Genomic DNA, 24,037 nt, shown 5'->3' on the forward strand with positions numbered 1-24,037 from the left:
GAATAATTACTGTTCAGTCTCTTTCTTAAAGTCCCACCCCCCCCCCCGCCCCACCCAGGGGGCATGAATTTTCAGATGTAATGGTTCCTGCTGAGGGGAAATCGTATTAATGCTGCAAAAAGAAAAGGAGGACTTGTGGCACCTTAGAGACTAACAAATTTATTTGAGCATAAGCTGAAGTGAGCTACAGCTCACTTCAGCTTATGCTCAAATAAATTTGTTAGTCTCTAAGGTGCCACATGTCCTCCTTTTCTTTTTGCGGATACAGACTAACACGGCTGCTACTCTGAAACCCGTATTAATTCTGGAGAGCCACACAGCTGGCTGTTCCTAGTACACGTTGCACTTACTGCTTCTCCTCTTCATTAGACCGAGCAGCAGAAAGGCAACAATGTTTAGGCTCCTGCCTATTATCCTGGACCGCTATCATAATGGGAGCCATTTTTACACCTGATCTGTTAGACCGATGACCTTGATAGGTCAGCACTAGGCATGGAAGGCAGAGGAGCTGTTTTTCAAGCAGAGCCTAACTATGTGGTGCACAGTAGAAGAGAAGTGTGCATAAGGCAGATCAACTGACTTGAGCCCAAGATGGAAAGAAGTTGCTAGAATGGAATCATTGCGTTATATTGCAGCTCTCTGAGAGTCAGAGGAGAGTACAGCCAGGCATAAGTCACAATCACTTTACTTTTGCCTTTCCCCCGCACATGTATTCTGGCTAATTGTTTGTCTCTTTCTTCTAAAGTATCAGAGATGGCTTCAGCTGGAGATGGGACACGGGATGAGGTTTGCCAGTGCTCTGAGGTGGTACTGAGCAGTCTCTCTCAGGTGCTTGGCTGGCTGGTTCTTGCTCACATACTCAGGGTTTAAGCATTGGGGGCAGGGATAGCTCAGTGGTTTGAGCATTGGCCTGCTTAAACCCAGGGTTGTGAGTTCAATCCTTGAGGGGGCCATTTAGAGATTTGGGGCAAAAATTGGGGATTGGTCCTGCTTTGAGCAGGGGGTTGGACTAGATGACCTCCTGAGGTCCCTTCCAACCCTGATATTCTATGTCAATATGGAGGATGGGTAAGGAATTTTCCCCCAGGTCAGATTGTCAGTGGTTTTGGGTGGGTTTCACCTTTGTCTGTAGTGTGGGGTGCGGGTCACTCACTGGGGTCATCTCAGTTAATCATTTCCCTGCCATTGTGGGGACCTCAGCTATCAGTGCCCTTTTCTCTGCCAGTGGCACATACTAGCTTAGTCTCCTTTGCGTTGTAATACTTTGGTCTAATGTTGGGTGTTGGATTTAGTGTGTGGGTGCGGGGTGGCGCTGGTGGCCTGTGATATACAGGAGGTAACACTAGATGATCTGGTCGTCCCTTCCGGCCTTAAACTCTATGACTTCACATGGACATCATTGCTCTGGAAAAGCAATCTGAGAAATAACAATTTAGCTAAGCACTGATGCATGCTTTTTAATGAAACCTTTCACAGTAATAATAATATAATATATATTCTTTTTTCTGTCACTCTCCTTTCCCCCTCCCCCTGTTACCTAGAGAGTAATCATATTAACTAGGATAATTGCAAGCTTTTCTGCTTTCCATCACATTGTAATTTTACTATGTTCTATTTCATTTTTCGTGACAGTATAAGCTTCAATGTTCAGATTAGTTATGTCAGGATTGTCAAACATCAGTCACTGGTAACCTAGTACAAAGCCAATATGGTATCACAGCACAGAAAACACATGTGCGAACACACTCATCTTTCCCCCCCCCCCAAAAAAACCCCACATACGGTACACAATGTGCCACTAATGGAGGAAAAAAGCATTCAGAAAGCTACATGCTCCTTAAAGAATCTGGAGTTGGCAAGGGAGAACTCAGAGTCTCAGGCACTAGCAAGTATATTTTGGTAGAGATGGGGGAATTATTGCTGTTGACAAATACCTAACGCCTTTGTGAGAGATGCTTTTCATTAAGAAGAAAATTAAGTCAGAAAGGTTTAATTTTGGGGATGTATTCCATTGTCTCTGGTCTGTGACCCTTCCCTCATTTATATTTCTGGCTGGGGCTAGTACCAGTCTTTGCTGATTTCCAGGATCTGTAAAGTTATGAAACTTTAGCTGTATTTTTGCAAGGAAAACTTATCTGCCTGGGAATAGGAATCTGGCATAGATGGATTTTGGCCATATTTGCCATTACCTAACACGTGGGCCAGGCATTTTGGTTCAAACCTAACATCTCTTCTCTGATCTTTCTGAGCCAGTGGCAGGAGATCAGTAGCGCGCTGGAAGCAAAATGCCTGTCTGTAGATAAAGTTAAGCATACAGTGGCCTTCCTAGGATCTGTAAACAGCTACTTTATTTTCTAACCCATTAAAGTTACTTATACTATTCTGAGCCATTTCAGCCCAAATGTACACCTTTAGTGGGTCATAAGTACTAAAACAGTGGGTTATTTACTTTAACAGTGTCAACCTACTCTCACTGTCTCATTTAATTTGATAAGTCTGCAGCATAATGGATAAAAGCATGCTACCCGTGGCCAGATGTACAGTATTAATGTAATATTGATTCTTCATAAATAGAGCAGGGAAATAAGAGGGATTTAGAAAGGAGCTGTTAGATGTCAGAGACAGCAAGGCAGACAAACCGAAGGAGAATACTGGAGACAAATAAAAGGACATGTACTGATCATGCATTCTCTCACAGTCACCATGTTCTGCTGATTGGTACTTAGAGAACTACAGTTATTCATTGTGGGAACCACATATATTCACTGGCTTGTATTGTATACAATTTTATGTATAAATAATGCTTCAGCTCCATATCTGCTCCATAAGCACATATGGAATTGCAGAACTACCTAATGTGGTATGTAACCTATTGTTTAAATGGACCTCTGTACCAGATGACTGGAGAACAGCTAATATAGTACCAATTTTTAAAAAGGGTTCCAGAAGTGATCCTGCCAATTACAGGCTGGTAAATCTAACTCCAGTACTAGGTAAATTGGTTGAAACTATAGTAAACAACAGAATTATCAGACACATACAGGAACACAGTATGTTGGGGAAGAGTCAACATGGCTTTGTAAAGGGAAATCATGCCTCACCAATCTATTAGAATTATTTGAGGATGTCAACAAGCATGTGGACAAGGGTGGTTCAGTGGACATAATGTACTTGGACTTTCAGAAAGCCTTTGACAAGGTCCCTTCACTGAAGGCTCTTAAGCAAACTAGGCAGTAATGGGATAAGAGGGAAGGTCCTCTCGTGCATCAGTAACTGGTTAAAAGAGAGGAAACAAGGATTCCCCCAAGGATCTGTACTGGGACCAGTGCTGTTCAACATATTCATAAATGATCTGGAAAAATCATTCCACAAATACAGGGGCCACGTTAGTAGTATTATGCCCCTACATTTTGTCCCACTTGGACTTCATTCTTTCACTTTCTGTCTTTGGCTCTTGCTGTTAAGATTCTTCCTCCTCCACCTTGTTGCCTTCTCTCTCTCACTTCTTCATCCTTATTTGCTTTCTACCTCCTCTTTCCTTCAGACCTTTTGTTCTTGCTCCCTGATTTTTTTGGGTGCTTAGAGTCTGATTCTTCATCTCACATAAACATTTGATAATTACACTTCTCTCCTTTTTCCCTATAGTTGTTCTTGGCACTTGAAATGCCATGGTAATAAGTGTAGTACAAATACTGAGATACATAGAAAGATACAAATGTAGTGTGACAGTGTCTCATAGATAACTGCAATGAGGACTTTAAAAATGTCGCTGATAAGTTGAGGCAATGCATGAAATTAGCCGAGAAAGAGAGACCGAAAAGAGTTAAGGGAAGAATCTCAGAGGAAACGAGGAATTTGCTAGAGAAGCAGAGGAATATGAAGCGAAATGATGGCAACAAATTTGAGTACTCTCTCCTCTGCAAGCTGGTAAGAAGAACACTAAAGGAGGACTTTGAGAAGCACCGAAATGAGAGGCTCTTAAAGACAGCTGAAGATCGCAGAAGCCTCAAAAAATGCAAACAGGAATTAATGCTGTACAGGTTGACAATAATGGTGCTGAAGAACAAGGATAGAAAAGCAGTAATTGACAGAACAGGGATGGAAGCGGTCTGCAAAGATTTCTACACTGAACTGTTTGCATTTCTTATAAATATCCCACTACCAACATTTCAACAGACCAACAAGCGCATACTTCCAGTCCTTGTACGCAAAAATCAACATGCAATTTACCAAATGAAGGCATGAAAAGGTCCAGGAAAAGATGTATTGACAACCAAAATGATAAGAATTGGAGGTCATGACCTCTGGAAAACCCTTGTTCAGGGGTTTATCCATTTCTTAGGAATGCAAAATATACCATCCAACTGGAAGGAGTCCAATGCCAGTTTGCTGAACAAGAAAGGCAATCATGAAGATCTAAAGAACTATCATCCAATATGCCCGCTCTCACATGTCGTCAAGCTATTTACCAAAATAATAATGTAACCCTTCTGCCCATCAGAGTTGGCAGAAACAGGGGCCGGGTTCAGTATCCAGGGGTTCCATTCCAATAACACAATGCAAAACCGGCTCGAGCCCCCACCCAGTGACCTGGGACAAATATATACCACCCCCGCTGGGCGCCTCCAAGAGGCAATACTTCCCCTCTCGCAAGCACAGAGTCTGAGTGTAGCAAAAGCCTTTTAATAGCAGAGAGAAACAATGTGGCATTATGTTGGGGAAACACCACCAGCAGGATTCATAACACAACCCATGAGCAAAAAACCCACCCCAAGCAAATTGGGGCATGTCCTTTCCCTTTGGTTCTTGAGTCCAGCAACCCCAAATCACCCAAAGTCCCAAAAGTCCAACAACCCAAAAGTCTCTGCCCCGGTCAGTGCAGCCCCAGAGTTTGAAAGTTTATCTGCAGAGTTTTACCTCCCAACCTGGATGGAGATGGGGGGGGGGGGTTAAGGGGCACCTTACATGGTCCAAAGCCGATCACCCCACCTCTCCATGGGGCTCCACTCTGCTCCACCAGCTGTCCCACAAATCGCTCCGCTCTGCCAGCCGCCCCCAATGAGCTGCTCCAGGCATCCCACAAACTGCTCCACTCCACCAGCCGCTCTGCTCTGCCAGCTGTCCCATGAGCCGCTCCAGCCATCCCCGTGAACTGCTCCGCACTCTATCTTCAGGCTCCCCAACTACTTAACACAACACTCAGTGATTTCACCTCTTAGTAAGTTTAGCTCTTTTGTGATTTCAGCTTGTAGTAGGGGAGCCTCAGTGCTGGTGCACCATTGGCCCAAAGTGAATTCAGCTCAGCAGCCTGTAACTAGACTCCTAATAGAATCAAAATTAGTTCTGATATTCCACAGTAGAGAGAGGAGGAAGTGCAATGAGCATGTATGGCCCTCACCAGGAAGCCCATACCACCAAGTATCAATACCTCTCCCCAGCCTCTCTCTATTCATTGGGTTTTGGAACCCATGACCCCTGCCTAGCGAGTGCTGCTGAGTTGATGGTGAGTCCCTCCATCATAACAAAAGGCCAGGTACAGTTCCACTTTCCTTGATTCACATAATCATAGTTTATTCCTGCCCTAATAACAGAGAAACTGGGGCTCCTACAGCAGCCAAAATGACCATCTAGGTGGGGTGGGTGTGTCTATGCCAATGAGATCAGCCCCTGAAGTTCTTTTCCACAACCCACCATGACTCGCCACCAGATGTCAGGGTAGAGCTCATCCTGACTCTGCTTACAGTAACAAATCAACTGTCACAGAGTCTGGATGAGCAGCAGCTAAGAGAGTAGGCAAGTTTTCAAAGGAATTTCAGTACATTGGACCATATCTTTACTATAAACCAGCTATTGGAGCACTCAAGGGAATACAAATTGCATTTATGCATTGCCTTCATTGACTATGGAAAAGCATTCAACAGCATAGAGATCAATGCAGTGCTGAAAGCTCTTGCAGAGCAGGGCATTGACACAAACTACATCAAACTACTAAAGGAAGCAAACTCTGACTGCACTATGGATATAACTCTATTTGACACTCCCCTTCGCATCCCAGTCAAAAACGGTGTGAAGCAAGGAGACAAAGTTTCACCGAAACTCTTCACAGCCTGCCTTGAAATGGTAATGAGGTGGATGAATTGGAAGAGTGGAATCAGCATCAATGGAGAGCAGTTAAGCCACCTTAGATTCGTGGACGATATTGTGTTGATTGCTTAAAACACTATCAAACTACAGAAAATGCTCTGAGAATTCAACACAAAAAGCAACTGAGTCGGACTGAAAATGAACCACTCTAAAACAAAATGTATGTGTTTTGATACCTTGCCAAAAGCCCAAATATTATTCAAAGGAGAATAAATAGAAGAAGTTGAACAATATGTCTATATAGGCCAAGAAATTAACATGCGCCACGGTCAGGAAGGGGAACTCTCACAAGGAAAGAAAGCCAGTTGATGTGCATTCAATTCTATCAAGGATGTCTTCCAAGGAAAAATCAACAAGGCAACGCACACCAGCCTCTTCAACTCAACAGTACTGCCGGCAATGTTGTATGGCAGCGAAACATGGTTGCTGACGAAGATAGAGGAGCAACAACTGTCTGTTCCAGAGAGGATGGTGGAAAGAAGAATTCTGGGGTTTTAAATCCGTGACCAAGTCCCCAATGAAGTGATCAGACAGCAGAGTGGAATGCAGAACATCATTGTTCAAAGCAGGTACAGTAAAATGTGATGGTCTGGGTATATAGCTAGGATCACTGATAATCGATGGACTGTAGCTGTCACCGAGTAGTACCCACAGGAACTGAAATGACCACTCAGCCAAACTCCAAAGGGATGAGAAGATTTTATCATAAAAAGGCATGGCTGGACATGGAGAAGGAAGGCCAGGATAAGAGAAGAATGGAAGAGATGTTGTGATCGGCGCAATCTATCTGAGGGCTGAAAGACTGATCGATCAAGGTGATCAAGGTGCCAATGTAACAATTTTGGTGGATTTTGTGGGCATTTCTCATCTCCGCACAACCATCATTAACGTGATTCTACTGTTAGAACCAATGGCAGAGATTGGAATGAAAAATCTGTCTCTTCTACACTTCTTCTAGCTACTGTTTCCAATGTACATAGTGCTAAAATTATATTTAGTAAGCCCCTTTTGGTGTTCTGTAAGAGCCTCTGTGATGAAAGTAAAGATTTTTGGGAAGAGAGGCAATTCACAAGAGGATCTTTCTCACAAAATGTGGGAGAACCATTGCTCTGAACTACCCATATCCTCAAAGCCTTCAGAAAAGGATTTCAACCATAGATTCCTAGGAGGCACAAGCTGTTCTACAGATTACTAAACACTTAGCAGCTGCATCTTCTTCAGCTTTTTTTTAAGCATTGTTTGTGTTAGATGGGGGAACAGTGTTTTGAGGATATTTTCACAAAGAAGTTAACACCTCAGTCTTTTGTTTTCTCTGACAGTGGCACACAGCAGTGTAGTCTCCTGAGGGCTAAAATACTTTAATTTAAATGAAGCGTTTGGCTCAACATAGGGGTACTTGGGTGAAATATAATGGCATGTGATATGCAGGAGGTCAAACTAGATCATCTAAGGGTCCCTTCTGGCATTAAACTCTATGAAACTATGAAATCAATATTTCAATTTTCTAGAGCCCCTTCCAGCTGAAGATTCACTGCGGGGGGAAAATGAGAGACCAAATGACTTAGGCAAGGGCTTTCCTTGTGACTGATGTAGGGTGTGCCAGGAATAGAAACCAAGTCTTTTGGGTCCCAATCCGAGGCTTTAATAACAAGACTTTCCTTCCTCCCTAAGATCAACTGCCTAAGCCAAATGATAAACTGAGGATGTAGAGGAGGTGATGTAACATTCTGTTGTCTTTTCCCTTTTCCTTCCCTTTCCTCACAGGAGTTTTCCTGTCACCATTTTTACTATGGTAAGAATGTTGATATAGCAATAGTGGCAACGCTGTGTTGCTACCTCAAACTTTTAACCCCGTGGTTTTCCTGAAATGGTAATAGGGTAAGTGTAAGGTCAAGAGGTAATTTCCTGTTTCTGTGCTTAAAACTGTTTCTGTGTTCTCTGACTGAACAGAGGCATCAGTCTTTGTTTATTTCCTCCATACAAGTGGAAGCCTGAAGTACACAGTAAGAGCCTGAAGGAAAATGAGAATCCTTAAATAAACAAAAGACAAATATTTTTTCATTAGAAAAAATTTAAACACAACTTAAAACTGCACTTATGGCTGCAGCTGAGAGACAAGTGGTTTGATTTTAAAATGTTGCCATTCCATTCACTTGCCATGTGCTCGCCTTCTATCGCCTCATTCCTTCTTCCAGTCATCTTTGTGTTGCAGGGCTTGATTCCCTTGACTCCCTCAGATATATTTTGGGGGGAAGGGGCAAATTCCTCTCCCTCTGGCAGGGACTTTGTTCCAGTCCCTGGTCACTTCCCCTCTTACATAGAGACAATGGGTTTTGCTTGGATGGGGAGCCTGCCCTCTCTCTTACTCACTCAGTGCATGAGCCAGTGCCTCCAGGAGTTGACTTCTTGATGGACTCCCTTGCACTCTGCTTTACAGGTATAGATTCCCCATGCATCAGGTCACAACACCATTTGGCCCAGTTACCTCTCCGTCTGGACAGAGGGGCAGCCAGTCAAATTTCAGTGGCGTCGGAATGCCACACATTGAAATTTGGCCCATCCACCCCTCTGTCTGTAGGGAAGGGGTGGCTGGGTCCAATTTCAGCAGCATTGCAATTCTCAAACAGTAGCCATACTGATTTAATACAGGTCTGTTTAAAACTGTCTGGTCCATGTCCGACCTTCCCCCCCGGTTCTGCAGCCTATGGAATTTTGAGGAAGTGCAAAAACTTGGGAGGCATTCACCTGAGCAGGCCTCTCTCATAAGCACCAGTGCTTCCAAGACCCCAGTTACCTGGGGATTTAAAGCTCCTCTGTCCTAGTATCAGACCAATGATGTCAGGAGTGTCAAACTCTGCTACTGCTCAATGCTTGCCTGTTAGTGTTCTCTTCTTTATGCCCTAATGCTTGGCCTGTTCGCTAGAATATGACTGGTTGATAGGGAGAGGCAAAGAAAGGAAAGGGGAAAGGGATTTACAAATAAACTGTAAAATTAATTCTCCCCACAGCCAGATTTAATCCTTGTACACTAGGAGTTGGGGATTGCCAACACTAACAGGTCAAAGGGTCAGCATTTCCAACAGTACTCAAAACTAAAAGGTATTCAGTTCAGTGTCAGTGAGATTGAAAATTTGCTATGACATCTTTCTACTCAATAAAAGATAACTTGGTGCACATAGTGATTCCAACATACATAAAAAAGGGGTTTGCATAGGAATTTATGGATAAACTCAATCGTATCTACTTTACTATTTCCATTTTTAATTTGACCTTCTGAGCACCCAAACTGCATTTTGTATGTTGTCTTTGCCTGTGGAAATGTGACTCCAGAGCTTGAACTGTCAGTTTGCCTTGAGTTGCGACCATTGTTCTCTGCAACAGCAGCAGGTACAGAAAAGATGCCTGCAACGTGAATAATAATGCCAATAATCTCTCTCTCCATGTGCTCTTTTGCAATCTCTCAAGGCATTTCTCATGGGCATGAAAAAATTCAATTTATCTGAAATTATTATACAATTAAAACCAAGACACCTGTACTGTGCATTCCCTTAGAGTATTTATTTGTAAATGTGTGAAAGGAAAGATGTTGTTTTGCACCAATATTTAGTGAAGACACAGGGTACATCTACATCTTCCCAGCCCAGGTAGACAGACATGCACTAACTCTGCTTGAGCCAGCATGCTAAAAATAGCAGTGTAGGTGGGGGTAGCACAGCTGACAGCCTGAGTAACAAACCCACCAGGAACCTTACTCAGGCAGCTAACCTGAGCTGCCGCCAGTGCTACTCTGCCTACACTTTTAGCATGGTAGCCCTGCTTGAGCTAGACTGTGTCTATCTACTCCGGCTGGGAAGCATGCTTCCAGCTGAATTATAGATGTACCTACTTGATTGTTACACAAAGGATAGTGGGAAAACTTGTAGTAACAGTCATTTATTATTAACAATTCTAAAATTTGGCCTGCCTGTGCTAAGCATTTCCTTCAAACAATTTACACTTCTTGAGCAAGAATCACACTCTAGACACAGGCAACATGGTCTACTGCATGTAGCTTGGCACTTGGGAGTCCTGAGTGCTAATCCTGGCTTTCCCACTGACTTGTTGTGCAGTCTTGGGCAAGACAATTAATGCAGGGATGGCCAGTCTGTGGCTCTGGAGCCACATGCGGCTCTTCAGAAGTTAATATGCGGCTCCTTGTACAGGCACCGAATCTGGGGCTGGAGCTACAGGCACCAACTTTCCAATGTGCTGGGGGGTGTTCACTGCTCAACCCCTGGCTCTGCCATAGGTCCTGCCCCACTCCACCCCTTCCTGCCCTCTTCCCCCTCTCCCCACCCCCAGAGCCTCCTGCATGCCATGAAACAGCTGATTGGGAGGTGCAGGGAGGGAGGGGGAGGTGCTGATCGGTGGGGCTGCCGGTGGGTGGGAGGCGCTGGAAGAGGGATGGGGGAGCTAATGGGGGGCTGTTGACATATTACTGTGGCTCTTTGGCAATGTATGTTGGTAAATTCTGTCTCCTTCTCAGGCTCATGTTGGCCACCCCTGAATTAATGTCTGCCTCAAGTTTCCCAACTGTAAAACAGAAATTTTAGACATATTATAGAGATACTGGACCTAATCGTAAGTCCACTCAGCAGAGAGACTCCCATTGACTTCAGTGGGCATTGGATCAGGCCCTCATTCAGTGCTTTGAAAATATACAGTGCTATATTAACATAAAGGTGTGGATGGTGCAATCCCTACTCACATTATTTACTAAAATGAATAGTTCCATTGAGTTGAATGGGATTACTCATGTAAATAAGTGCTCACCTGTGGGAGTAAGAATAGTACAAACTAGCCCAAAATATTAAGTCTGCAAAACTGGGCTGTAGACTACCCTTTCTTCCTGTATTTTGGCACTTACACTTTTAGCTGGAGTTGGAAAGTTCAAATGAGAACACAAACAGGAAAAAACAAGTGTACAAAAAGTTTAACCCATCTTTTTCCAAACTAATACGAGGCAGTGCAGATGAGAGTTTGGGGAAAAGGTTCAAGTGTGGATCTGTTTGCCTGGCTCTACAGTATTTTTTGTCTCATTGAGTAAAATGGAACTTGAGTGACCCACATAGAAATTATCTATCTATCTATCTATCTATCTATCCTCTTATACATGTGTGCCATATAAGAATACATTTTACATGTTGGACTTACACAATAGTATACTGTCTCATTAACTAATGTAGAAATATTAACTAATATTTCATATAATGCAGTTCAAAAACGTGTAACATATAGTGAAATATGACATGCTGTCTATGTGTGTGACACATTTATGCTTGTTCAACATGGGGAAATTGTCTGGGCAAACTTTTATTATGTGGTAGGGCCTGTAGATGCTATTAAATTACAAATAATGATAATAATTCAACTGTTTAACTGGTGTGCAAATAGTCCTGCACCTTACTACTATACATTGTAGCAAGCTACATGCTTTGGTTTTGAGCCAGAAGAAAAAGAAAACTATACTAGTTGCCTCTTCAAAATTTGGTGCTATTTTGCAGAGCATTAGATCTCTTTCTTTGCATTAAACCTGGCTTGTGACCTTTTCAACTTGTAAAATGTAAAGAGGATATAGAATTACTGTTAGATAAGAATATTTAAATTATATACCAGAATGAAAGTGACTCTTAAAAGTTATTAATAAGCTGGACAGCAATCTGTCATTAGTTTGAAAACAAGGGGGAAAGAGGTTTGCTGTCATTTCCCTGGGGGCCAATTTGGAAACAAAACTTCCTCCTGGTAGCACATGAGACAATCCTTTTTTCCATTTTGGCGTTTCCTCTGTCCCTCAGCAGACACTCTGTTGTAATTTCTGCCATTTGTGGAAAACAGAACAATGATTTATAACATGAATCATAAAGCTTTCTGGGATAATGTGTTGCAAATGATTTAAAAGTAACAATTTATAAAGTACATACTGTACTGAACAATCTTTCATAGTTTGGGGGTGGAAGATAGAAAGGATTAGATAACCTGTTTGGTCTTTTCTCTGCCTAATTTTTATGATTCTATTGACTGTAATTGTTAACTGGAAATCGAAATACAAATAGCTCAGATTAAAATAAATATCTGCCAATATCACCAAATAATAATACAAAGATTTATACCTATATTTGCTAATCATATTTGTATATCATACTTGAAACCTGACTCACTGTTTTAGGGCTACGTAAACTTGCAAGGCTCCTGAGGGAAATGCACTTCAGAGTTTCAGCATTTATTTGGGTCATGGGGATGACAATCGCAATGCTGCTCTTTTTCTTTTAGGCTGGCAGCCATGCTGTGGCCAGTGGTTGGTTTCATTCCAGCAGAAGAATCATACCATGGTGCACTAAGCAAACTATACATATTTTTTTTTCTTCTTGTGCATGAGAGGAAGGAATTTAGGGTTCCTAAATAATTACTTGAAGGGAATGGATATCTGAATACCCTGCACTGTTGTCTGAAATACACAGTTGAAAATGTCATGTATATTGAATAGGATCATTAATTACTTTTCACAACATTTATTATTTACTTAGATAGATCGATTGATAGATGGATTTAAGTAAATCTATCTAATCTAGTCTATCTATCTATCTATCTATCTATCTATCTATCTATCTATCTATCTATCTATCTATCTATCTAATCTAGTACTGTATAGGGCCCCAAAGTGAACCAGTGTAGAGGAGGATGTGAATGAGTTAATGTGGTTGCTTGTTTCATTTTGTTGATTAGTAAAATCCAGGAAAGACTTAGTGGGGGGCTGGGACAGGGTTGGTTTGGTGCTGGACATGTGTGTGGTAGGGTGACTGGAGGAAATATCAGAAGATAGATGAGGAGATGGGAGCCAGGGAGATGAAGAGAAGGAGCAGCTGATGTTCATTAGCGCCAGGTGAGAAAGGAGGTAAGGGAGAGTGAAACAAAGGGCAGGAGGAGGAAAAGGGGTCACTTTTTTATACATTTATAGTGGACTTTATGTCATATTCTTTTAAATATGTGGAATTACAAAAACTCATTAAAAGTTTGACAAAACACTGTCAGAACTTGTATTTATAGCCACTCTGAGTAAGTGCTACAGTTTTTGTAATATTGCAGCAATTAGTGAAAGAAGTCAGGAGAAAGATATAATTATTTCGATTGCTATAATTTTTAAATCTGCCATATTTCAAATTAGTTTGTTTAGACAGATTTATGATACCACTGCTGACCTTTGCTGTTCTCTCTGTACTACTTAGAAATGGATTTGTTCTGTTCTTTCTTCTATTAGCCCCCATAAAATAACACCACATTTGGAAAGACCTGGATTAGAGTGGGAGAGGGATTAAAAAATGCTCATGTTCTACAGCAGAATGTCTTGTGTCTTCTCCTGTTTTGTTTTTAAAACATCATAAATGATTTAAAAGGCATCGAATGCTTCCCATTCAAGAGTATCCCATCTGTTTTTTCAAAACTATTTGTCAAGTTTATGTTCCAGCTGAAATGACACAGGTTCTGGCACTTTGGATAGAGCTTAAGCTCCAGCCTTGTACTGTGATTGTAACTGGCTCCTCCACATATGGAACTGAAATACAAAAACAAAGAAAAAGCACAGTGTGTTACTTAAATTTCCCCAATCACTCGTTATTGCAAATCATAGCTCAAAACAAGCATGGTTGGTATAATGTAAAGGCACATCAGTGCAGTTTATGTAACAATACTCAGTAGCAGGTGTATTTGTTCAGTGTTTTTAAATGCACTGTTTTTGTACTATCCCCACCCTCCTTGCCCTTTATTAAAGAAAAGATCCTTTGAATGCTCACACTCCCCATCTTTTACACCAGTAGTTGTATTTGGGATCCCCTCAGAACTGCTTAAAAAGCTGGTCAAGTTTAGGTGGATTCTTTCCTCTAGTCATTGTCATGCTCTGGCCATGAATTTTCTGTGATCCCACAGTGCACACCATAAATGCTCTCTTATCAGAAGGTATGCTAGGACATTTATGGAATATGCAGTGGCATCACAGAATGGCCTCATGGTGAACAAGTGAAATCAAGACTCAGCAAATTTGGGGAGCATGGGGTGGGGAGAGGTCTCTTATCATTATTTAGATCCCCCGTTGGTTAAACTTGTGAATCAGTACTTTTTTTTTTTTTGGTATTTCCCTTAAGAAAACTTACAATTTAATAAATACTTGTCTGTTTTTGTATAGCTATGCTCATGGAATGGTTTGCTTCTTTAACAATCACTGTCCAATAATAATAATAAAAATAAGCTCATAACCATTAAAAGAAAATTATCGTGAACTAATGAAAACTATGTCATATTTGGGAAATGTGCCATCTATTTTTAAAGTGAATTTTTTAGTGCTTGTGAAAGATGCCAGACTGATAACCCCAGAGACTGAAGTACTTTATTCAGAGTACGAGATAAGAGGTACAGTAAGCTTCATAACACCAGTGTGCTTCAACCCTGGTGAAGAGGGACCACTTGCAGGAGCAAGAGCTTATTGCATAATGTTCAGAGGTGCTATGCGCTACAGCTCCCGCTGCCATGAGGCAGTAATTAGTGCAGTCTCTATGTTCTCTGTGGGTATGTCTACACAGCAATTAAAAACCCGTGGCAGGCCTGGGTTTGTGAGGCTTGCGCTAAGGGCCTATTTAAATGTAGTGTGGATGCAACACTGACAGACCCCGGTTGTTGGTGGGCAGGATTGAACACCTGGGACCTCTGGCGCTTAGTGCATGCGCCTCCACTGCATGAGCTAAAAGCCATATGGCTCTTAGCTGAGGCTGTAGAGGAGACTCATTAATCTCTCTCTTTAAGTAGTCTTGGTGCCATTAGATGGGACAGAACGCCACACCCAGGAGGAGTGTGGGTTACATAGTCATTTGGGCTTAGGCTGGGGCTCTGGTTCGAGGATGATGGAAGGGTCCCAGAGTTCGAGCTGCAGTCTGAGTGTCTACTCCGAATTTAAATAGTCCCTTAGCCTGAGTCCTGTGGGCCTGAGTCAGCTGGCACAGGCCAGCTGCAGGTGTCTAATTGCAATGTAGCCATACCTTCAGTCCTTAGCCTGACTGCTAAAACTACCAATTTAGGCAGTAGTTTTGCGATGTTGACATCTGTAAACTTGGACTGATACCACCAATTAATTTTTCAGAGGGATCAAAGGCCTGATCCCCAATGACTTCAAGGGAATTTGGATCAAGCACCAAATAGCCTACAAATGATAACTTTGAATTGCTGACAAACTAACAAAGGCTCAAACTGGCAACCTGGAGGTTGAAGATTCTAGATCCTGTTACCAATCTCCTTAAAAAACACAATCCACATATAAAAAGGGCTCCAGAATTTTGCATTTTTGAGAAAATTGTACTTCCTGTAAGAGATGAGCCTTCAGCCTTTTTCCCCCAACCAATTTAGCACATTCTGCTGTTTAGTCCTGAACACAAAAGAAGCAAGAGCCTTTTTTTAAGGGGCTAAGGAGTCTGCAGAGTGACATGAATGAGATTAACATTTACAAGTATGTTCTGAGAAGCCAATAGTACAGAACCAAGCAGGGCTGTCTTTGTAAGGGTACGGTGCTTCGTATCTGTTGGCTAAATCCTTTATAGGTTTAGATATGCACAACTATTGCTGAAACTTTCAACTGAATATAATGTTTCGTCTTAGTTGCTGCAGCAACAAAGGGAAAATGACAAATATACTTTCAGGAGAATTGAATTCTGTATTATACTATGACTTATTAATAACTATTGCTTTGACAAGTAACAATCTGTTTAAATATCTCATGGAGGACAATGTCTTTGACAAATTATTTTTCATCCAAAAATGACAAATGCAAGAATTGCAGTACTGTAGAAGAGGAATGGCTAGGGGAAGCAATTTAAGTTTCAGGTGCAATTGAAACAAGAAGATGACAAAAGTAAGCAAAGTAGAACTGAAGAGAGGAAGTCCTACTTAGCCTAAGCTGTAGGGCATAGCTGTCAATGACACAATACTATTTGCTAAACAGTTCATTAAGCTGATATTTGCCTGTATTCTTTGGGGGAATGAGTTAGCTGAGTTAGAGTCTGCATGCACAGCCCTTGACATTTTCCTGCAAGTTCAAAGCATTGCATTTCAAGCAGCTCTGTAGTCATTAACAATACATAGAATAGGAACTGGTCTTTGGTATAATAAACTATTAATTTACTAAGAGAGTCAGACATTTATTAGAAATGCTGCAAACTCTGTTTAATACACTATGTATTATACAGAGAAAGGAATTCTAACTATTTTATGTAGGAACATTATGACACAGGCTATGAGAAGTCATCTGGTTAGAAATCATCTGTTACGTGTGCTTCCAGTCTATTTTTTTTTCTGTTTTGAAAACAACTCTAATGATGTCTGAAATTATGAGCTTAGGATCCTAATTTAAAAGCTCAAGTGAAGAAACACCCACAGAGTTTTTCTCTTTAGGCTCCATGAACTAGCTGCTAAGGGATTGATTTGCCAATAGTAATTTAAATGAGTTGAAAATGAATTGTTTACAATGGGTTTATTCCATCATTCCATTATTGAAGGTTGCAGCAAATAAAACTACCAGTAGAAATAATTAGACAAAATGGTGGGTTAAACCAGGTATGTTGTAGCTGAGCTAAAATATTTGGATAACCAGCAAACGGGACCTTATACAGTTACCAAATAACTGTATAAAACTCATTTGACTGTTATACTGCTTATTATCCATCTTCATATATTTAATGCTTTTGCATAATGTTTCAGGAATATTTCACAATATGTCCTGCTTTTAATAATTTTAAGAATAAAATGTCTGCCTCCCACTCCTCAATAATTTATTGTTATGCTTCAGGATAGAAGCTTCCTGCAGGGGCCAGAAAGGAATTTCCCCTTCCATGGCACTACTGGTAAGATGTATAAAGGGGGATATTCATCTTCCTCAGAAATATCTCAAGTATTACCCACTGTCTTGCCTTAGGTAGTATACCAGGCTTGATATGACAATGGCTTTACTACGAAATCCAAAGTAAACTGGTGAGGAGTGGAACAAAGGGGTGCTATGTTGGTAAACAAAGGTTACTTTGAAGAGCTGGTATTCTCCTAATGCATCTCTGAGACAGGTTCAACTGAGATGCATTCATCGTTTACAAAAGAATTACAGCTTCCAGTAAAATCAGGACCTAGACTAGTTTATTTAACCATCAGCACATAGATATTGCACCAGTGAAAACATCCCAGCCAGTGATATAGTTTATTTGAAAGGAAATTGAACGTGAAGGTTTCGAGCAACATAGCCAAACAGCTGAGGTTTTTTATATCCCCAAAACAGCTTGGGACTGACTGCACTCAGTAGATTGCTTGGCAAAGTAGCTCACTTCAAATACCAAAGCTGTGAGTAGAAGAAATACTGTTTTGTTGAATTCCTCAAGAAGCTATCATATGGTTTATTCATTTAAATGAGAAAATTTGCATGATTTAAAATAAAAAACAACCTTATTTGTTGAAATTTGCGTTGATTTTAAGTTGAAACCATACTGCCATGTGAAGCACAAATGTTGTGTCTATTTCATTAAAACAGAGAGAAAAAGTCCCCTTTGAAGCTACAGGTGCTTTACAGACAGCTTTAAGGTCATCATTGGAATTTTTCTCTATTCCAAGCACAAGATCTATTAGAAATGGAAGGACAAAGAAATCCCTGTTTAGATAAATGTGACTGAGGTTTCAGCAGACAGATGTGCAGTAGTTGTAAAAGAGCTTAGACTCCAAAATGAATCTAGAAAAGAGTTTATTTGGTAGCTAGAACTATTTGAGGACATACAGCTATCACTGCAGATATCAGGCCAGATTCTGATGCCCTTGTATTGAATACTACCTAATTCAGCAAAGTGCTCCAATGAAATCAATGACCTGTTGAATTGGTTATTAATAAATGCAACTGCAAGATGTGAAAAGCATGAGATTGTTTCCTAACTGGGGTTTTATTTGTCAGGATGGCTCTGTGGTTTGGGCACTTGTCTGGGATTGAAAGACTCACGTTCAATTCTCAGCTTTGCCACAGAATACCTGTGTGTCCTTGAGCAAGTCATTCAGCCTCTCTCTGCCTCAGCTCCCCATCAGTAAAAGGGGGATATTAGCACTGTCTTACTTCACAGGGCTTAGAGACATACATTAAAAACTGTGAGGTGCTCAGATACTATGATAATGGAGGCCATATAAGTACCTCAGATAACTCTAGACTGTTTGGGACAGTTCTTGGGGCTGAATCGTAAGCTCCTGGGGCAGGAACAGGGGCTGTCGCTCTGGGTGCCTAATCAACATTGGGGTGAAGGGGTGGGCCTCATCCCCCAGGCAGTTTTTGTTTGTTTTTGCTCTGCTGATCTGCCTGGCCTTTCCGCTCCCCCGCCACACTCGGCTTGGGAGGTGCCAAAAACATTTTCCACCTTGGTGGCAAAACAACCGCCCTGGGCAATGACCACATCTTCCTCTTTCCTTGAGTATCATCCGGCATGCTAATAGTGCTTTCAGGAAGTGCAAGAGTTTGAAAAAATGAATGTATTCTCTTGAAAAACACTAAAATCTTATTATAAAAGTGTTAAATTGAAACAATATTTTATTAGTCAAAAGCTGAAACTTCTTTTTAAAAAAACATATTTAAATGAGTCATAGTTATAATTCTAGCTTCATATTCCTGATTTAATGGCAAATGTTTCCTAGGTACTCTGTTCTCTTCTAAGAAGTAGGAACATCTTAGTCTGCACTATTAATGGAGATTCTAAAATGTTTCTTGGGGGAAATTAATGATTTCTTCACAGATGCTGAAAAGAAGGAGAAATTATTTGGGTAATTACATTTCGCCTACCTAAATTCCCCCTACACATTCAATTTGATAACATACTCCTCATTTATTCTCCGAAACCGAGGTGTAGTGTTGGTGTGCAATGTTTAACAGGCACCACATTTCACCAAAGAGGTGGCTACATTTGAGTGGGTATGTAAAGTGATGCCTATATAGATTTAAAATGGGATTATATAGTTCTTAATGTTCATTCTGTATGAAAGATACAGCATAAATGGAAATCATTACTGTTACTGTGTTAGCTTACAGAAGAGATGGGTTCCTGGCAGATAGACCCATGGAGCCTTTTGAAGTGTAGTTTTACTCTGAAAAAGCATTCTATAAAACTACCATTATGGGGGCTCCATGTCCATGTCACAATGACTTCCAGATTCAACTTGGCCTTTTTGTAAGTAAAAAGGTCATTCCTAGTTGCCAGCTGTAATGTTCAGGGGCACCGGTAATCTCCCCCAGTCTGTCCTGTAGGCACTTTTTCTGCACTCTTCCCACAAGGCTACAACCCCCCCCCCCATTCCCAGCATACTGTCACAGTTACAGGCTGAGTGGCATCTTATACAGCCCCTCTCAAGGGTATCACTCAGGTGACAGGTTCTGCTACCTTCACCGCTCTCTGGGTGGTATCCCACAGTTCTACCACTCTCCGACTAGATACCGGGGTGTCAGCCTCTCTCTTTCCATATGTTTTGTTTATTCACCCAAAAGTACACAGCAGGCACAGAGAAGTGTTTAAACAACAAAAATCTATAGGTATCTGGTCTCACCTAAACTTTATCCTTCCCTTGCAAGTTTTGGCAGTTACCACCTAGCCCAGTTAACTTTGTCGCTGGGCTGGAAAAGACAGGCTGGAAGCATGTTCCTCTGCAGTTCTCTCTCTCTCTCATTCATGTTTCCCACTGAACAGCTGCTGCTTGCTCACACCTCCTTTTTCTCAAGCTCAGGCTCTTTATTAGTTTAGTGCCCCGTTGATCATAGGTTCAGAACTGAGAAAAATTAATCTGCCAGCATGCTTGGAGACAGGTAAATGGTCATTTCCCAACAAATAGGTCCCCCATGGTTTCCGTAAGATCCCTTGATATGCTCTCTGGTGGTAACTGATCTTGGTCATTGTATTGTTCCCTGTTTACATCCCCTTTGGCAGCATCCTTTGATTTAATTCCATTCAGTCAGGCAGGATTATATCAAACAAATGAACTCAGGTGAATATGATAGTCATAAAAATAATACAGATAAATCCTTTTGTAAAGCAAGTGTTCAGTCCAACAAAACAAAACAAAACTCTTGACTCACAGGACTGTAGGCAGGAATTTGCTGCTTTATTCCACTGCCTCAAAGTGTGTGTGGGACACTGTTCCCTCTAAGCTGTGCGTGTGTGCGCGCACACACAGATCCTAAACCCCAGGCACACAGCGAAACACCGTGTGCACAGAAATTTGCACAGAAGTACAACAGTTTGCACAGAAGAAATTTTTTGCGCACATGGCCTGTCAAAAATTAGAGGGAACATTGGAGTGGGAGGGAGAAAACTCTTACTTTCAAAAGGAAGTCAGGGATGAGTGAAGCAAGGCTCTATCCTGTAACACTCTGGGCAACCTAGTTAACCCTATCATGGTCACTTTGCTACAACTCCTTCATTCTCCACTCCAGTCCTGCGTATTCAATCTGGGATCTGAAAATGGAGTCATGTTCTTTTTGTTCATCAGCTAGTGATAGAATAATAGAATGTAGTTCTGGAAGGGACCTCAAGAAATCATCTAATAAAGATACACCAATCAAAAGTTAACACTCCAGACCATAGAGTAAAATGTTTTGGTTTTCCACAAAGTGCTCAAGAATGGTATTTTATTACATTTGATGTTTTCTTCTGGCAGAACTTTTCCAAGAACACTTCCCGCATAATCCCTTTTCTTAAATTTCTTGCCCAATGACTTAATAGGAGGTCAGTCTAGAACAGGAGAATTTATCTGCATTTGGTTTGGACATATTATTATTTATGATTTATATATTGGTTGGAGCCAGTTGTTCTAGAAGCTGTTCAATATACAATAAATCAGTTTTTTGGAGGCAGGGGGATATTTGCTTTCTAAAAAAGAAAATATTTGAAATAGTACATGGTCCCCTGCCTCCTTATCTGGTTTAACACCATAACTGTGACATTTGCTGGCATCTTCACAAGCAATATTCATTTAATCTGATCATTTCAATAATTCTGTCTTTAGATTCACACATCACTGATCAATGGACGACCTAGTGCTGATGATCCTTCCCAAGTATTGCTGGAATTCACCTCAGCTCGCTTTATTCGACTGAGATTTCAGAGGATACGGACACTGAATGCTGATTTAATGATGTTTGCAAACAAAGATCCCAATGAAATTGACCACATAGTTACAAGGAGGGTAAGTTCTGGTAAAGGCATAGAACTGTATAATAGATGCTGGACTATCCTTACTAATATTGTATCTGCCTTTGATCACCACAGGAAATCTTGGAAGAATATGAATAGCTTCTCTTTGCTGTCAAACTCCCAGTGGCAAATAAATAGCTCCCCTTTCTTCAGTCTTTTTTTTTTCACCTCAGCAGAAGGGAAAGTTTGTTTGTATTTTCAGTTTAATGGTGTTATTAACGTGAAGAACCAGTAGCAGTGCTACTCTGGCTGTAAAGATTTGTGGGATTATTGTACAGATGATCTGCAGGAGACTGTTGCCAGATAATGTCTTTTGCCCCTCATGCCATCTCCTCAATATCCTTTGGATCATACTGGCGTTAACGTTTTAATTCAAGATATTTCTTTCATTATAATTATTCATATCCGTTTTAAAACATGTTTTAGTGTATAAGAAAAGGAGGCGTGCAGTGCTTTCGTTCTCATCTCTGCATCGTTTAGTGTTTTACTCTATATGTTGTCATTTCAAAGACATATTCCATCTGGTAGCTAAAGTTTCAGGACTTTGTCTGGTGTTACACTAGTGCTTGTAGGAAACTTCCCAGCTGTGTGAACACCAGCTGGCAACTAGGTAAACTTGAGCGTTTGGGGTCGGGAATAATTTTTGTGAGGGGAAAATAAACCTTGTAAATCCCTGAGGTCAAAATCTGATTACCCTTCCCCACTTACTGACAATATGTCTTTAAGGTGGAACAATGATTCTTCCATTGCTATGAGTGTTATTTATTTTAATAGTTCCTAACTGTAGACAGTAATAGTCTGGAAGCTAATTGCTCATATCTCAAGACAGGATGCACAGCTGTTCTAAACGAGGCAGGCTTGACAACTGAATCATCTAGATAAGGCCGCCTTGTGCTGCTCAAGCACCAGTAGGAGGATCCACAGGTAGCTAGAACTAGCACAGTGGTTTCTGTACTATTTCCTACCTATGGCAGCTGCATCCAGATGGTGTGGACAGGGGAAAGAGGGCATAACTGTTATTCCCTTGTATCCCACCCACCCACCCATTCCCTGCTGCCGCAACAGACCCTCTTTGGGGCCATATTGGCTGACATATGTTTAGAGTAACCTTTAGGCTAAGTGGCAGAAAACAAAGGTTAGGCAAAAATGGTCAATTTTCAATATGGCAACAGTTTAATAATTTTAAATATGTCCCTACAGTTACATACTAGATCTACTATTGTTTAATGTATTAATGACCTGGAAAAGGGGGTGAGTAGTGAATTAGCAAAATTTGAAAATTTGAAAATAACCCAAAATTACACAGGCTAGCCAAGATTATAGAAAAATGTGAGGCACTTCAGTGGACCCTAACCAGACTAGGTGAATAGTCAACAAGATGGCAACTGAAATTGGCTTTTGACAAATTCATGGTAATGCACAGTGGAAGGAATAATTTGAACTGCTCATATATTTTGCTGGTTTAAAATTAATTGTAACTACTCATAAAAAAAGACATTGCAATAGCTCAGTGAAAAAGCTTTGTTCATGATGCACCAGTGGTTTAAAAATGTTAGAATGGAAAGTAATACTGAAATTATTATAATGCCTTTAGGTAAAGCAGTGGTATGTCCTCATCTGGAGAACAGTGTTCAGTTCTGCTCCCTCCTTGCAAAAAGGATATGGCAGAAATATAAGGTGTGCAGAGACAGGCAATGACAAATATCAGAGGAATGTGAAGACTTCCATCTGAGGAAAGACTAAGAAGAGTGGGAGTGTTCAGCTTTGTTAGGGGATATTTTCAATCTAATTAGGCTGGGGGAGGAGAGGTCCCTGCCAAGCCAGACCTTGTCTTCAGTCTTCTACAGAATCTCGTGCAGCAGTGCTACTGCTAATTAAGTTTTGCATGGTTACGTGCATGTGGGGGTTCTAGTGTGGGATCTGTAAGACCAGCCATAAATCTCTCCCATATATAAGCAGTTTCAGCCCTACTGAAGCCTGTTTATTTGGAGGATATTGCAGGTATTCTTTCACCACCATGGATGCACTCCTTGCTTTTGTCTGGGCCATTTATCCCCACCAAAATCGGAAGGGAATGGTCAGTGGGTGGACTGACAGACCATAAGTACATTAATCAGGATAGGGAACTCTCCCTTCTCTCCACCCCCATTTCCTATCAGGTAAATCTGCAGACCAGCAGGAGATTTTAAATGTGCTTCTCACTGTCCGGGGCATGCCAAAGCATTACCTTATTGAGATGACTAAAGGCCTTTGTTACATAGCATTTGTTTAAAAACAAACAAACAAACAAAAAAAAAACGGTTCTTCCTTTAACACATAGTATGTATTTGCTGAGTGATTTTGTACCATTACTGTTAGTGTACTTTCACCATGGGTTCTGAGCTTTCTTCCGTCACAGGGGTAAAATCGACATATATGACCTGCTCTTTTATGTTCTGAATATTTAGCCTTTATGTTTTCTATATCTGTGTGCTGTATGTGAACTGTGAGCCAAATTCTAGACTGTATAAATTGGTGCAGCTCCTCTGACTTCAATGGAGCAATGACAATTTACACCAGCAGAGAATTTGATCCCTTTTCTTTTTCACTGAAGCCTGAATCTGATGTTCAGGAAGCAGTTACCT

At 41.1% G+C, this 24,037-nt stretch overlaps 1 protein-coding gene across 1 annotated transcript in view; it reads left to right on the forward strand.

Moving 5' to 3' along the window:
* Nucleotides 1-24,037, forward strand: part of LAMA2 (laminin subunit alpha 2) — a 472,624-nt gene that overhangs the window by 162,400 nt on the left and 286,187 nt on the right. The window contains exon 5 of the mRNA XM_074948401.1: nucleotides 21,226-21,405. Coding sequence (XP_074804502.1) covers nucleotides 21,226-21,405 — 180 coding nt within the window. The remainder of the gene's footprint in view (nucleotides 1-21,225; nucleotides 21,406-24,037) is intronic.

Source organism: Natator depressus, chromosome 3, assembly GCF_965152275.1.
Source record: "Natator depressus isolate rNatDep1 chromosome 3, rNatDep2.hap1, whole genome shotgun sequence".
NCBI lineage: Eukaryota > Metazoa > Chordata > Testudines > Cheloniidae > Natator > Natator depressus.